At 38.8% G+C, this 17807-nt stretch overlaps 1 protein-coding gene and 1 pseudogene across 2 annotated transcripts in view; one reads left to right on the top strand and one right to left on the bottom strand.

Annotated features, from left to right (window-relative positions):
* Positions 1 to 17807, bottom strand: part of Tet1 (tet methylcytosine dioxygenase 1) — a 119564-nt gene that overhangs the window by 48890 nt on the left and 52867 nt on the right. For both annotated transcript variants that reach the window (XM_047553927.1, XM_047553928.1), the window contains exon 3: positions 1282 to 3568. In XM_047553927.1, the coding sequence (XP_047409883.1) occupies positions 1282 to 3568 (2287 nt within the window). The remainder of the gene's footprint in view (positions 1 to 1281; positions 3569 to 17807) is intronic.
* On the top strand, positions 8141 to 8556 carry LOC124985302 (60S ribosomal protein L32-like; annotated as a pseudogene).

Raw genomic sequence — 17807 nt, 5'->3', positions numbered from 1 at the left:
GCTGGGGATGTGGCCCAGTGGTTACACGCCCCTGGGTTCAATCCCTGGTACCAAAAAAATAAAAAGTAAAAAATGGGTTGGGGATGTTTCTTAGTGGTAAAGCATTGCTGGTTCAATCCTCAGTATCGAAAACAAAGAAATAAACAAATGAAAAGATAAAACAAAAATCAAAACTAATTGTTAATTTCTCAATATTCTCTTTCAATGACTCCTAAGGCACAAATATACACATGCCTTAGCTAGAAATCAGTCTATGACTCACCTATTAACACAAATCTTCTGTTGAAATAGAAAATCAGTGTCTGCAGAATAAATGTTAAAATACTTTAAAACTCAAAAAGATTTATGAATTCTATAAGTAACTAACATAAAAGAATTTTTTAACACATGGATACATGTTTTGGGTTGCAAAATAGAGAAGCACTAAAACCTTGATGCAAAGAAAGAAAACACACTTAACTGGATGATACTTTGTGTAGTTATTTGCTAAGTTTTCTATATTTTCTGTATGCATGTACTACCTCACAAGAAAAAGTTTTTAATGAAATCCTCATAGGTCAAAATTCTTTTGACTATTGGAAGAATAATTAGTCTTAATGAAGTAGTAAAGAAATTCCTTCTTTTTTTTTGGTACTGGGGATTGAAGTCAGGGGCACTTGACCACTGAGCAACATTCCCAGCCCTATTTTGTATTTTATTTAGATACAGGGTCCAACTGATTTGCTTAGGGCCTCGCTAAATTGCTAAGGCTGGCTTTGAACTCGTGATCCTCCTGCCTCAGTATCCTAAGCTGCTGGGATTATAGGCATGCACCAATGTGCCTGGCAAAAATTCCTATGCTATGACAATAAATAATTTGAGACTTTGTTGTTGTTCTGGGGATCTAACTCAGGGTCCTCTTCCACTGAGTCACATTCCCAGCCCATTATTTTGACACATGCTCTCAGTGTTCTCACCAAATTACTGAGACTGGCCTTGAACTTGTGATCCCCCTGTCTCAGTCACTGAGATTATAGGTGTGTGCCACCATGCCCAGCAACTTGGGACGTTTGTCTTGAGAGAAAGATTTACCTTTGCTTTTCAACATAATTTGAAATATCCATTTTTCTGAGCAGAATGGACTAAACATCTAATAGAAAAATGGGTACAGAATTATTTACACCACCTTAACTAGAATAGGAATGGGGAAAAGTTACCATTCAAAGAGGATGAATCAGAACATGATTCTATCATATGTGACTTTTTCTGCAAATGAAAGAATACATCTACACAAGCACTTACCAAGACAGTCGCAAGTCGGAGCTTCTGATTCCTTTGTTGTAGCCGCCAGGTTTTTTGCAGGGTTATTGCAAAGAAAGTTCATGGGATAATCATTAAAACTTGTCTGTGCACTGTCTACAGGGGAAAATTCTGGTGCTCCAATGCTAGATGAACAGCCTTCCTCTTCACTTTTGGTGGAAACCATGCTAATTCCACCTGAACTTACTACATTTACATTCCTGAGAATTTGTGCAGGGTCTGGTAAGGGTGTCTCCATGCAGACACCAGGCAATGTTGGCAGTCTCTGATGAACAAGATGCTCTTGAACATCTTCTTGAAACTGTGTTTGGTCATCACCAGCCACCACATTAGCACACTGGTTAGGTGGAGAGGAGGCCTGGGGCAAAAGATGAGCTTTCTGATTGACATTCACTATTGACTGTACCTGAGAATTACAAGCTTTATCTGTAAACGCCTGCCCATTGGATTCTGTTTTGTCATGAAATATTGGGAGAGAATCCAATGGTTCAACCTTCATCATTTTTTGCTGTACTGATTCAGGGTATCTCTCAAATTTTATCTGAGTGAGTGGAGGAAATAATTTTTTTTGTTGTAGGGATAAACTGGCTTGAGTCAGTGGTTTCAATACTTTGGCAAAAGGTGGAATTTTTCCCAACAGAATAGGAAAATCATGTGACCCAAACTGACCAAATCTTTGAAATTTGGATGCTACCCAAATATCATGTAACTTACTATACTCATAGGACAACTGTTCCTGCTTCTTCTGATCATTTTCTTGACAATTTCCAGCTGGAGGCTTCTTTTTCCGGCGATCTCTTGATGGGATAGATTTCGCCTTTTTCTGGGTTGTGGTCTTTTGCTTTGGTAATGATGGACCTTGATTATTTTGCACACTTGATGGTGGTTTCTGTTGAATTGTGCCCTTCTCCTGACTATTTTTTTGCTGCACATTACATGTAACAAGGCTTGTTGGTGTACTTTCAACATTCTTTTCCTCTGGTTTTACATAGTGGAAATTAATGATTGATGCAAGTTGTGTTAATTGTGTCGCAACATCTTCTTCAATTTGACTGTATGATACATCCTGACTTGATGGATCATTTTTTGAATTTAAGTTTTTATTACTGTCCATTAACTGGTGAGAATGCTCCAATTTATTACTTCTTGGTGGCACCTGGTGCAAATTTGTAGGACAATCATTAAGAGTAGTTCTGCCTTCACATGCACTTTTATTGATGTCAATTATAGATGAATTTGATTTGGGAATTACTTTTGAATGTTCCTGTGGCTTTGTACATGCTTGGTTAGTGTCTGAACTGATCTGTAACTTGGGCAGGGTATTTTGGCCATTGAACACCACTGGATTGCATGAACTCTGCTTTTCGAGAGATGGACAGTTATGAAGGCTTGGAGGCTCCCCTTGTGAGTTTGGATCATGGAGATCTTTTCTTACAGAGTAGAGTAGAGCTTTACAACTATTAAGCAAACTAGCTGTTCGCTGATCAGTTTCGTCATCCTTCTCTGACTTTGATGGTGAGGAATTCTCTGATGGGGCTTCTGAGAGTTGTGTGAGAGCCTCGATGGCGACGACTTGCTCGAGAGTTAATCTCCTATCTTTCAACAGGGATAAGAGACTTGGTTGAACTGGAGATCCATCTTTTGGTTCTTTACTTGGTATGGTCTCAGGAGTTTTTGGTTGATCACCTTCATTGTGTGCATTAGTATGACTATTTAAGTTTGCAGAATTTTCAATGGATGTGCAGTTAGAGCCAGGCTTCGGGAAGGCTAACGCATTGCTTCTCCCCTTGAGATGACCACCACTTGCACTAGAAGCAATGGAGCTCATGGCATTGTTTTGATTGGCAGTATCTTTCAGGAATTTACAGGAATTGTTTTCCAATGACTTACCAAATTCTTCAATATGAAATTTGTTAAATGACACGTTTGTTTCAGATGGTAAACACTGTACATTTTTAATGCCATTTCTTACTGTTGGTACGAACAACTTTGGAGGTTTGATTTGTTTCTTGTCATCTTCAGAGGTTTTTGATTTCTGAGCTTCTGTTACACTTGCACTGTATTCGCCTTTGACATGATCTGTTAAATGTGATTTCTTGTTCTGTGTCCACCTCTCCACCTTGATACCTGTCATGCTTTCTTCATTTTTAGTTACATTTTCAAGGGGATGTGTGTTCAATTCCAATCTTTTTTCTTCCCCATGACCACATCTACTGTATTCCATGGATTCTGACTTGGGGCCATTTACTGATTTGTTGTCAAAATCTGTCTGTAAAATAAACACAGAAATTACTCATATTAACTACTTAAATATCAAATTTACAGCCATAGGAACTTTACGATTTAACAGCAACAAAATATGAAGACTTTAATATATATAAAATAAAAAAGATTATTATTTCTGCCTTTCACACATTCAGTTAAGTCACAAAATACCAAAAAGTGGAATACAGAGTGAGAGGAAAAAAAATAGAAATTATCATAATGTCATGCAGAGTAATGCCAAAATTATATGTCTCATGTCATTTCTTTTCTTGGTACCATGGATTAAATCCAGAGGTACTTAGCCACTGAGTCACATCCTCAGTCCATCTTATTTTTTAATATATATATTTTAGTTGTAGGTGGACACAATACTTTTATTTTATTTTTATGTAGTACTGAGGATCGAACCCAGTGTCTCATGCATTCCAGGTGAGCGCTCTACCACTGAACCACAATCCCAGCCACAGCCCATTTTATTTTTTTAAAACATTTTATAATTTTATTTTACATTTACTTTTTATTTGGTACCAAGAATCAAACCCAGAACCTCACACATGCTAGGCAAGTGCTCTACTACTAAGCCACAACCCCAGCCCTTTATTTTTTTATTTTGAGACAGGGTCTCACTAAGTTGTTGAGGCTTGCCTTGAATTTGCAATGTTCCGAGCAGCTGGCATTACAGGTGTGTGCCACCATGCCCAGATCAAACTTACGTGTCTTTTAAACAAACATTCAATAATTCTACTACATGATTTTTTTTTTTTTGGAGTGGGGGCAAGGGGTTCCAGGGACTGAACTCAGGAGCACTTGACTCTGAGCCACATCACCAGTCCTATTTTGTATTTCTTTAGAGACAGGGTCTCACTGAGTTGCTTAGTGCCTCTCTTGAGTTGATGCTGGCTTTGAATTGGCAATCCTCCTGCCTCAGCCTCCCCAGCTGCTGGCATTATAGGCGTTCACCTTCCACATGAACTTTAAAAATATTTAATACTGTTTTCATTCAGTGGCAATATCTATCATTTAAATGCAAATTGAATTGTTGCAGAATATATGTACAAAAAGTATACAAATCATAAGTGTTGAATTTTCACAAAATGAATACTTGTGCACCCAGATTCCAAGTAAGAAATTCCTTTGTCCTGTCGTCAGATAAATGCCTTCAACAGATAAATATTGTCCCGATAGCTTACATATAAGACCTCTTTATTTCTTTCTATGGAATGGAGACTGAACACAGGAATGCTTTGACTCTGAGCTACATCCCATTCCTTTTTATTTCGTATTTTGAGTCAGGGTCTCAATAAGTTGCTTAGGACCTCATTAAATTGGTGAGGCTGGTCTCAAACTTGAGATTCTCCTACCTCAACCTCCCAAATTGCTGGGATTACAGGCACGGGCAACTGAACCTGGCACGTCATAGATTTCTTATGTTGCTTTTCAAAATTTGTGCGATATGTCTACCTTGTTAGGTATATTTATACTCCATTGATTCTCACTACTGTATATTAATTTCTACATTGAATTATCAACAATTTATTACTCTATACAACATAGATGGACTACCTAGCATTTCACAGACCCTGAGTTCCATACTCAGCAATGCAAAAAAAAGTTTTAAATTAAAACACACTGTGTAGTTGATAAATTAACAGACTATATCAAAGAGTTAAAAAGCCAGAATTCCTAAGAACTGGAGAAAGTATCTTTGCTTGTGTGTGTGTGTGTGTGTGTGTGAGATACTTGGGATTGAACCAGGGTTTCCACTACTGAGCAGCATCCCTCCTTTATTTTCCAAATAGAGTCTAGCTGAATTTCCGATGCTTGCCTTGAACTTGCAATCCTCCTGCCTCACCCTCTCTAGTATCTAGATTATAGGAGTGCACCACCATGCCTGGCAAAAGTATTCTGTTTCTCAATACCACAGTAAAGTTTGACCCCAACTTCAGCATGCAACAAAGACATAATTTAAAAAAAATATTTAAAAGGTAATTTTAAAAAAGATGTGTGTGTGTGTGTGTGTGTGTGTATATATATATATATATATATATATATATATATATATATATATTCTTTTTTTTCTTCTCTACATATGTTCTCTCTATATATCGAGAGGGATAGAGAGATGAGAGATACTGGCTATTGAACCCAGAGGCAGTTTATCACTGAGCCATATCCCAGCCCTTTTTATTTTTTACTTTGAGACAGAGTCTCACTAAATTGCTTAGGGTCTTGCTAAATTGCTAAGGCTGGCTTTGAACTTGTGATCTTGCCTCGACCTCCCGAATTGATGTGATTACAGGCGTGTGCCACTGCTCCAGGCATTAAGATTATTTTGAACAAAAGAACAAAAGTATATCTTGAAATGGAAAGAGGGTTCAGAATAAACAGATGGTCAGGTTGCCAAAGCAGACATTGTTTATATCAGAGTTCAGAAAACTTTTCCTGTCAAGGACAGAGAATAAATATTTTAGACTTTGTAGCCCATACATCTCTGACACAACTACTCCTGTTATACTGAAGAAAACAGCCACAGATAATTTGCAAAAAAAAAAAAAAAAAGTGTGGCTGTTTTCCAGTAAGATTTATGGACACCAAAACGTGAATTTCTTGTAAAATTTACATCACCAATAAACACAAGGTATGAATAAGAAATTTAAGGTGAGGAAAATCGTTTAAAAGGTAAAAAATGAGAAATCATAAAGGAAAAATAGATCTTGTTGCATATAAAGTTAAAAGGCTGCTGGGTGCAGTGTGACATGCCTGTAATCCCAGTGGCTTGGGAGGCTGAGGCAGAAGGATCACCAACCAGTTCAAATCAAAGCCAGCCTCAGCAAAAGGGAGGCACTAAGCAACTCAGTGAGGCCCCATCTCTAAATAAAACACAAAATAGGGCTGGGGATGTGGCTCAGTAACTGAATGCTCCTGAGTGCAATCCCCAGTACACCCCACCTCCACCACCACAAAGGTGATGGGGGTGGGGTGGGTTTGACAACTAAAATCTATCAATAATGGAATAAACAAGGGCAGATTTGATGTTATCATCCCTTTTCATTTGAGACACATGAACATTTGTCTAGCACAGAAAAAATGCTAGTAGGAGAAAGCTAAAAGGCTAACACTAGTTATATCAAGAACACTGTCCATACATTGCCCCACAAATATAGGTTGAGGTTCTTTTAATAATTATGTGCCAGCAGAATTCTTCATAACAAATTCACATTCATTAATGAGCTTGATTAAGAACAGCTTAAGTTTGTTACTAAGTTGTATTTCATATCACTTTAGAGCAATAGGTACCATAGGTCTATCAATATACGAAAACATGCACCTATACACAGCAGACAATTAAAGCCTTAGAAAACAGCTTGGTGAGCGGGACACCATGGCTCAGGCCTATAATTCCAGGCTCAGGAGGCTGAGGCATGAGGACCTCAAGTTCAAGGCCAGCCCAGACAACCTGGCAAGACCCTGCCTCAAAATACAAACAAATAAAAAGAGCTGGTGAAGCAGCTTCATGGTAAAAAGTTTCTGGATTCAATCCCGCATAGTACAAACATAATAACTAGAAACATGCACAGGTACATAGAAAACAGGTTGGTGCATTCCTTTTGGTAGAGGTCAGTTACATTTCCTCTTTTCTATTTTCTCAGAAATAACCACTGGGTTGCAAAAACATTATATTAAGAGTGTGTGTGTATGTGTGTGTTCTAACATGGTTTGCCTTTTTCTTTCTTTCTTTCCTTTTTTTTTTGTGGTGCCAGGAATTTGGTTCGTCTTTTTCTGACACCTGCTGTTTATATTGCACCTGGGTGCCTATGATATCCCTGTTTGGTGAGGAATTGAAGTTCAGTTGCTGTCAAAAATTAATAATCTGGACCTGCCATGATAACCCAATCTCAATAACTTGGGAAACTGAGGCAGGAGGATGTCAAGTTTGAGATGTTGGTAATTTACTGAGACCCTGTCTTCAAACAAAACAAAACAAGAAACAGGGAGAGGGCTGTGGTTGTAGCGTAGTGATAGAGTTCTTGCCTAGCATGTACTTGAATACCCAGTACCACAAGAAAAAAATAATTAGTTAATTATAGAAAATAATTTTTGAAAGGGGGACTCAGCATGTAGCTCAGTGGTAGAGCACTTGTACAACAAGCGTTGAGTACCTGAGTACTAGAAACAAATAAAACAAAGCAAAAGAAATAAAACTATATTTTAGTAGTGAAGGGATCAAACCCAGGGCCTCGTGCATACTACACGAACACTCTACCACCGAGTTACAACTCCAGTCCCTGGGTTTTGCAATTTGTCTTTTAACACAACAATTTCAAATTTGGGAATTTAGTCTACTGTTAAACCCTGCACATAATGACAGGATAGTATATTAAAATAATATACGTAAAAGCATCTTATATATACATATGTAATGTTTTGAAAGCTTATTATAACAAATGACTAAAAATATCTAAATGTTCATTTGTAGGAAGTATATTGTGATACACCTAACACAATTTCATGTGGCTACAAAAGAGTAAAAAACTTCCTTTCTCTTCCTCTGCTCTGCATACGGAGGTGGCTGCCATCTGTATTCGGCATCATGGCTGCCCTCAGACCTCTCGTGAAGCCCAAAATCGTCAAAAAGAGGACCAAGAAGTTCATCCGGCACCAGTCAGACGGATACGTCAAAATTAGGCGCAACTGGCGGAAACCCAGAGGTATTGACAACAGGGTGCGGAGAAGATTCAAGGGCCAGATCTTGATGCCCAACATTGGTTATGCGAGAAGACAAAGCACATGCTGCCCAGTGGCTTACAGAAGTTCCTGGTCCTCAATGTCAAGGAGCTGGAAGTGCTGCTCATGTGCAACAAATCTTACTGTGCTGAGATTGCTCACAACGTTTCCTCCAAGAATCGCAAAGCCATCGTGGAAAGAGCAGCCCAACTGGCCATCAGAGTCACCAATCCCAACACCAGGCTACGCAGTGAAGAAAATGAATAGACAGTTCATGGGCACATTTTTTGTGTGCTTAAATAAAACCATAAAAACCGTTAAAAAAAAAAAAAAAAAAAAAGACTAAAAAACACTTCCGTTGCTAATAAGCAAAGATACCAGGATACACTGGTATTTTAAAAAATGAGGAGGGCTGAGCCAAGTGCTTTGGCACAAGCCTACAATCCCAGCTACTCAGGAGTCTAAAGCACAAGAATTGCAAGATTCAGGCAAACCTGAGCAGTTTAGCACGACCCTCCCTGGAAAGAAAGGCAAAAGGGCTGGGGGTGGGCCACAGAGGTGGAGGGCTTGCCCAGCACTCAGGAGGCCCTGGGTTCAATGTTAGATACTGTAAAAAGGGAAAAACGTGAGTCTGGTGGGAGTGAGGGGAGCAGCCTGGGAGTTAGCATCATGGGGTAGACCATTTGGTTAGCAAGCTGGGATCACTGGGTTCAATTCTCAGCACCAAAAATAAATGGAACACAGAGCCTGTGTAATGGAAAATAAAATAAGGATATCATAGATTGATACAAAAGAAATTAATTATTACCTAATATGTACAGCAAAATAAAAAGAAATTAATACAAGTTGTCATGCTGACAGTAGGGAGAGGTTGGAAGCAAGAGTTTTTAATTTTTATTTCTTTTCCTTTTGGCAGTAGTTGAAATTGAACCCAGAGGCACTCTAGGGCAGACCTACACCCCCAACTGGCTTTAATACTGAGATAGAACTTTCTAAAAAAAAACAAATTTAAAAGCAAAGAAAGCTAGCTAGGTGTGGTGGAGCACGTCTTCTGGAGGCGGAGGCAGGACAAGGCAAATTCAAGGACAGTTGCCCCAATTTATCAGCACCCTAAGCAATTTACCAAAACAAATAAAAAAGGGCACAGGACATAGCTCAGTTGAAAAGCACCCCTGCACTAAATCCCCAATACCACCCCCCAAAAAAGGCAAAGGAAAGATGAACTAGGTGCCAAAAGGGATACCTAAAAATTCTAAAATGAAAATAATTAAAAAAAATTTTTTTAGTTGTAGATGGACACCTTTATTTTATTCATTTATTTTTATGTGGTGCTGAGGATTGAACCCCATGCCCCACAGGTGTTAAGCAAGTACTCTACCACTGAGCTACAAACCAAGCCCCAAACGAAAATAATTCTAAAATGAATATTGAAGACAGATAGGTGGCTCCAAATGCTGAGGCAGAAGAATCAAAATTCAAGGTCAGTCTCTGAAACTTACTAAAAGCCATCTCAAAATAAAAAATAAACTGGCTGCAATGGTGCATACCTGTAATCACAGTAACCGGGGAGATTGAGGCAGGAGGATTCCAAGTCTGTGGCCAGGCCCACCCCAAGCATATTAGTGAGACCCTATCTCAAAATAAAAAATAAAGAAGGCCAGGGATGTGACTCAGTGGTAAAGTGCTCCTGGGTTCAATCTCCACTACAAAAATAAAATAAAATGAACATCTAAGACAAAACCAAAAACAACATCAACTTTCAAAGTAAACCTGCAAAAAAGTACCTCATTTTCCATATTCAATTCCAGCCACAGTGTTCTCCTTTTTCTTTATAAGGGATAAAAAGACAACTCCTCTAGGAACTTTTGTAGTCCTAATATTTTTTGAGCTTTCTCTCTATTCTGCCCATAATCAGCAGATGAATCCACAGAGTTGGAGCCAAAGAAAGTACTGGGTCTCCACTCAGCCTACCTCCTGACTCTTCCACGCCTGGTCCTTCTTGGGTTCCTCTGAGAGACTCTAGAAACTTCCAGCCTCTCTTCACTACAGCCTTCTTTTTCATTCTAATTTTTCATTCCAACACCCATCAAAAACTCCACCCTCATCTAGCCACTGGGTCTGTGATTCCAAAGAAGTCCTTTATTAACTCAGGGGTGGAGTGAAGAAGGGAGGCATGAAGAGGGGCAGTATGTTAATAGAGAGAGGGCTCGAAAGCTAATTTATGAAAACATAAATTGAATATTGATTCAAAATCTATAGAAATCATTACTGACCTGAGAGCTGAACCTCTCTAGCTGCAGATATCTCTGGTCATGTCCTCCTTTCTTTGAGACTATGGGTCAGCACAATTACATCCCAAATCAGAAAGCCAAAAAAAAAAAAAAAACACCTAAGAACCTAAATCTGCCCACAAGAGCTGCAACCATCCTAGCAACTTCCCTTGTTATTCAAAATATCTTAAACCACCCTACAGGTTGCAATGGAGTTCTGAACTGCCAAAGTCAATCATCCCTTAAGTAATGTAGACTTGCTCTTTGTAGAGTACAAAGGAGAGCTGGCATTGAAAATTCTAAAGCCTTGATATTCCCTGGAGTTTCACTGACACCTCAGGGTCTGTTCTCCTGAGCCTACCCCTAGAGGATTCCAAAGTGAAGTTTAATCCTTTTCATTCTTTCTTCTTCTCAGGAACAATCTCACCCATTTGCAAGGTTAATAGCCATCTGCAGCATTCCCTGTATTAATCTTTCCACCTTTTTTCAATGCCTTAGCCGTTCCATTTTACATACATAATTTTTTTTTTCAATACTGGGGTTCATCCTAAGACCTTTTGTATACCAGGCAAGCACTTCACCACTGAGCCACATTCCCAGACTGTTTCATATAGATAGATAGGTAGGTAGATAGACAGACAAACAGATAATCTATTTCTGTATATATATATATATATCCCCTGTCCTGTCCTGCCCAGGACTGAGGATTGAACCCAGGGGTGCTCAACCACAGAGCTACATACAATTTTCATTTTTATTTTTAGACAAGTCTAGCTAAATTGCCCAGGTTAGCCCTGCTTAACCCTCCAGAGTAGCTGGGGTATGCCACTTCAATTAGCCTGTTACATACATAATTTAAGAATATGGGTTCGGCTAGAATCAAACAAGCCTTGAGTACTCTCCCAGTTCCATGCTTAACCATATATCCTAGAGCAAATCCTTGCTCCAAGTAGTTTCTTTTGCTTTTCTTTTTTCTTTAGGGGGATGGGTGGGTACTAGGGATTGAACCTAGGGGTGCTTTACCACTGAGCCACACCCCCAACACTTTTTATTTTTTATTTTGAGACCGAGTCTCACTAAGTTGCTGAGACTGGTTTTGAACTTGTGATTCTTCTGCCTCAGCCTTCCAAGTAGCTGCTGTAACAGTGGTCCCCTTTATGCTTTCAATACGGCTCTTGCTGCTCTGCCACTGCAACTTATTTTTTTAAATGGACATGTTTTTTTCTCTTCCTCTCTCCCTGCTCCTCCCTAATCTCTCCCCCTCCCTAATTTCAGGGGAAACAGGATCACCTTTCTTTCCCATTTTAGGAGAGTTATCTGTCCTTGAGTACACAGCCACCAAAGGAGCAAGTAATCCAGACTTTGGGAAAGGTACCAGAAGATCTCGGAAATGACTATATCCCAAATTAACAAGTGAATTACAACTCCAACAGAGAACACGTGGAATGTGACCTTTGAGTCACCTCTTAAAAATCCCCTGTTCCTGATGATGGGCAGAATGGCAACCTTTGGGAGAGGAGATCCCTGTGTTTCTCCTTTGCTAGCAAAGCAATAAACCTTTTTCCTTTTTCTCAAAACCGTGTGTCCTCGTTTTTGGATTGGCATCTGGGACGAGAACCGAACTTTTGGCAACACTGGGATTATGGGCCTGTGCACTGCGCCTGGTGCGTTATATAGTTTCTGTGAGCCTCATTTTCCCTATATAAAGCATGACTAAGCTAATTGCAATGGTACATGCTTGTAATCCCCAGAATTTGGGAGACTGAGACAAGAGAATAGCAAATTTGAGGTCACCCTGTGCAACTTAGTGAGTCCTGTTCTACAAATGATAATAAAAAGGTCTGGGGAGGTAGGTTAGTGGAAGAGTGACCCTGAGTTCCATCCCCAGTGCCACAAAAATACATAAATAAATAAAAATAAAAGGGGCTGGGATTGTGGCTCAGTGGTAGAGCGCTTTGTATCACGTGTGAGGCACTGGGTTTGAGTCTCAGCACCGCATTTAACTATAGAAAAACTAAGGTCCATTGACAACTAAAAAATAAATAAATAAATGCAACAATTCAGGATCAACAATTACACCAAGTTCAATTTGGTACTAATACTGAACAAAGTTTAACTGCGATTACAATGAATACTTAGAACTTGAAAATAACAATTTCTTCAGTGGATTCTTAGAGTGGGAATTATCGTTTTGAACTCAATGCTTTTTGATTCATCTATTTTTTAAAAGTACATGAATTCTGAGTAGTGGCATAATAGCACTGCTATTGAAAACACAATATATTCACACAGGGTTCATACCAAGTTATTAAGGAAAGTCAGCAAGTTTAGAAGTCCATACGGACATCAATTCTGGAGTCTGTAGTAAAAGGTCACCACCAATTTTCAAGTTTTTCTTGAACTGTAACACTCATTATTTCTGGATATCCCTCATATGTTTTATCTTTTCCCTCTAATTTTTCAATTTATAATTGGGAGATAGTCATACTTAAAGGTATACTAGTATGTATCACCATATGAATTTTTTAAAGAAGCAAACAAAAACAAATTAAAAAATATTCCAGGTTACTTAATGACAAAATTTCAATCTCATTAGTTTTACAAATGCTGTCTATGTTCGCTTATACTGTAAACACTCACCATAAAGGGCAAGTTCCCAAGACCCAGATTTTCTTCCCCGCCCCCAAAGGGAATCCTGGTATGTTGCCCAAACTGGTCTTAAACTCCTGGCTTCCAGTGATCCTCCTGCCTCAGCCTTGCAGACTAGCTAGGACTGATATAGGTATGTACCACCATGCCCAACTTCCATATTTTGTTTTCTTTAATTTTGCATTTTTAGAGATCAAACCCAGGACATCTCTCATGCTAGGGAAGTGCTATACTACTAAGCTATACCCACAGATCCTGAAGACCCTGTTTTTAAAAATATACCTACACAGTTTCTTAAGATTTCTTAAGATTCATTCCTTGACAAATCCTGTTTTCCACTAAGGGTTGGTCTCTATCACCCTGCCTGGAATGCTCCTCTGATTAAAGATAATGTTCAGGGACCTTGCCTAATTCCATCCAAAAGGTCATTAGATAAGGAGTTAATTCTTGATTCAACAAGGCATCAAGAAAGGTTTGGGGCTGGGGAGATAGCTCAGTTGGTAAAGTGCTTGCCTTACTAGCACAGGCCCCTGTTTTCGATCCCCAGCACCACAAAAAAAGAAAGGTTTGGACTTCCCATAGTGCCCCCATGGCCTCAAGTCTATAGTCAGCTTCTTCTTAAAGTCAACTTTCTCCTTAATGAGAAAGACAATGTCCATTTCTATCTTGGCTTTCTAAGAACATAAACTCCAAGAATACATTTATTCACCATCAGCACTTGGCTGGTGATGATGTGCACAGAGGTGTTTACACATTCCTAAGAGAAAAATCAGAGAGCTTTCTGTAGCCAGTTTTGAAATCTATAAATCTTTCCTTCCTGGCTCCTTCCCCACAGGGTATAAGAAACTCAAGTCTTATCTCTTTTAAGCAAACAAAACTTTTTCTTTTTTTTTTAAAGCAAACTTTTTTGGAGGCTCAGTGACACAGGCAATTGATCCCTGTTACTGGGGAGGTTAAGACAGGAGGATGGCAAGTTTGAGGCCAGCCTGGGCAACTCTTCCAGACCTTCTCTTAAAATAAAAAAAATGACTGACGAGTTAGTGGGAGAATACCCCTGGGTATAATCCTCGCTATAAAAAACAACTAGTTTTCCAGAAATAATTAGATCCCACCCTATGTAACTATATCATTTTATAACTAATGACCTCCAAATAATTTTGTAGTGACCACCTGTCCATCATGTGCTTGATAATCCAAAATAGATATTTGTCCCCACCAGGACATGGAAACTGCTCAAGGCTCACCAATGTCCTGAGTGCCAAATTTAATGAACTTTCAGAATATCTTTTGATATCATTCCTCATGTTAAGATCCTCCCTTCAATTCTCCAACCATTACTTCAGGAACTTTTCTTGCTTCTTTTCCCACTTACAATAATAACATTCTCCTTTGCCTGCCTGTAACAGTGGTCCACTTTATGCTTTCAATATAACCCTTGCTGTTCTGCCACTGAAACTTATTTTTTAAATGAACCTGTTTCTTTCTCTTCTTCTCTCCTTGCTCCTTCCTTTCTTCCCCATCCTAGCCTGAGTTATCTGTCCCCCCAGTACACACCCACCATAGGAACAAAATAAAAAACAAAAAAGGGCTGGTCATGTTGGTAGGTGGTTAAATGCCCCTGAATGTAATTTCTAGCTTCTAGGATTACAGGTGTGGTGCCCACCTTCAGATATATATTTTTTAAAGTATGAAATCTACAAAATTCAGAATATTAACTTATACTTAACATCTCAAATCAGATGCCAAATTTTCAGTGGTTCAAGTAAAATGTATTGGTATCAAAATAAGAAAGTTTTATTACATAGAAAAATATTTTATACTGGTGCAATTTTAAAATATAAATCAATTAGTGAGGCATAGTAGCACCGGCCCACGGTAATTCCAGATACTCAGGAGGCTGAGACAGACAGATCCCTAGCAGAATGTCAGCTTTGGTAAGTTAGTGGTAGAATGCTTGCCAGTATACATGAGGCTGCAAGTTCAGAACACCACCAAAAATTTTTTTTAAAAATGAAACAAAATCACAAAGTCAATTTCTTAGCTATAATACCCAAATACTATGAATTAGAAAATGTTTAAGTGATTCATTTTAAAATGCAAATCTCATTCTTTTGGCTGTATTTCCCACCTAGCTCAACATCAAGATCACTAACAGAGACTTTAGAAAAACAGATTTTAAAACAGCATCTACATGGTCCCCTTTGTCCCCCCTCTCCACTACCATCACCACCACTCAAGTACTAGAGATTGGAACACAGGTGTGCTTTCCCAACGAGCTGCATCCTCATCTCTTTTTATTTATTTTTTGAGACAGGGTCTTGCTAAATTGCTGAGGCTGGCCTTGAATTTAAGATTCTCCAGCCTCTACCTCCTAAAAAACTGGAATTCCGGGAGGGTGCCACTCTGGTACGCTATGTATTGTCCCCTTTGGTCTAGAGGTAAAAAAAACCCTTAAAGATTTAAAAAAAAAAAAAAAAAAAAAAAAAAAAAACTAGGGGCTGGGGAGATAGTTCAGTGAGTAGAGTGCTTGCCGTGCAAGCACAAGGCCCTGGGTTCGATCCCCAGCACCGCAAAAAAAAAAAAAAAAACTAGGGGACTGAGCATGTAGCTCAGTGGTAGGGTTCTTGCTCAGCATGCATGAGGCCCTAGGTAGGAAGGTAGATAGGTAGGTAGATGGAGAGAGAGAGAAAGTAAAAAGAGAGAGAGGGGAGAGAGAGAGAAACTGGGGAGGAAGAAAGAAAGAAAAAAAAATAAAGATTTGAAGAACAGATAAGGGAACCTGGAGAACCACCATTCCCTAGAGCAAAGCAAGCAAGCCCTACAATTGCAAATTTTACAGACTTGCCACCCTGGTATTTCCATACTAGCCCCTCCCACCATTCTTGGTGAATACTCCCACAGGGCTATTTTAAGTAGCCTGTTGGAAGGAATAACTTCAACCTAGAATGCCCTTTATGTAACCATTCAACCCTCCCTCATCTAATTGTCCCCAAATGGCCCTATTCATCTCTCAAGGGCTGGACAAAAGGTGACCAGAGAACTCAGTCATTTCTTAACCAGGCTCGCTCAGATAAAACTAAATACTCTTTCCTTTACTATCTCTGTACAGATCTTTATCAAATCAATTGATTACACTTGCTTGTTTGCAATGCCTTCTTCACAATCTGGACCTTAGTCCCCAGAGGACAGATCTTGGTGTTTGTGCTCTAGGCTCCAAATTGTTTTATTTGGATATTAGAAAATAGTAGGGAATCCCAATAATGGCGAGATCCTGTGGATCGTGTGGAATGCTCTTATCATTAAGAGATTTAACATAAGGATGTTACCTTTTACTTTCCAAAGGTCCACACCCACAAAAAGACAATTGCTGACTTGAAATAATGGACACAGTAATGTTTATTTATAGGATTCTCTAGATCTTTCAATTTTTATTAAGAAAATCTGATATTTACTTCATTTTAATTCATTATTTTTGATACTAGGGATTGAATACAGAGGTGCTTTACCACTGAGCTGCATCCTCAGTCCTTTTTATTTTTATTTTGAGACAAGAGTCTCACTAAGTTGCTGAGGGTCTCCCTAAATTGCTGAATCTGGTCTCAAATCTGCTATCCTACTGCCTCAGTTTTCCAAGTTGCTGGGATTACAGGCATGCACCACCGCATCGGTTTTTATTTTATTTTTAAGGTGTTTTAAGCATGCTAAATACATTTAAGTACATGCTCTACCACTGAGTAACATTCTCAAGGCCTGGAGTTTTATCTTAATGAATGAATAAATCAATGAATACACTGAATTTAAATGGGAAAAAACCACAAATCTTCCATGTTGGCTTAAACAGGAGGTTTTCAAAATCTACTTGTATTCATTTGTAAAAATCATTCTATTTTTGGTTTTGTTCTGTTTACTGAGGATTGAACCCAAGGGAACTTTACCACTAAACTATATCCCCAGTCCTTTATTTTTTTGTTTTTGTTTTGAAACAAAGTCTCCCAAAATTCCCAAGACTGACATCAAACTTGGGATCTTCCTGACTAAATCTCCCAAACTGCTGGGATTACAGACATGTGCCACCATGCCAAGCTGTTCTAGTCTTTTCTTCCTGCTTCAAAAGTGTTTCAGGACTTAAGCCTTGGGTTGGGGGTGTAGTTCAGTGGTAGAGCACTTGCCTAGCACATGTGAGGCACTGGGTTCAATCCTCAGCACCACATAAAAATAAATAAAATAAAGATATTGTGTCCATCTACAACTAAAAAATTAAAAAAGTAAAAATAAAAAAAGACCTAAGCATCACTAGGTTGACTCCTTTGTCACCCACCACCTTTGAGACAGCGTACAACATTCTTGTAAAAATTCTGACAGAAAGATTCTGTCCAGAGGGCAGAAATTCTTTTGGTGCGATGACTTAATTTTGGCAAGTCAGGAAGAGAAATCAAGGTGAGCACTTCATGCAGTTACTCCATGTACAAACAGAAACAACATGTATCCCATTTGTTTACAATAAAAATTTAAAAAAATAAAAAAAAAATAAAAAAGATGGAGCACTTCCAGGTAGAGTTATGCTACTAAAAACAACAGTGACGACACAACAGTCCTGTT

Source organism: Sciurus carolinensis, chromosome 5, assembly GCF_902686445.1.
Source record: "Sciurus carolinensis chromosome 5, mSciCar1.2, whole genome shotgun sequence".
In the NCBI taxonomy this organism is placed as follows: Eukaryota; Metazoa; Chordata; class Mammalia; order Rodentia; family Sciuridae; genus Sciurus; species Sciurus carolinensis.
Note: the sequence above shows the minus strand (reverse complement) of the source record. Positions and strands in the feature narration are given on the sequence as shown.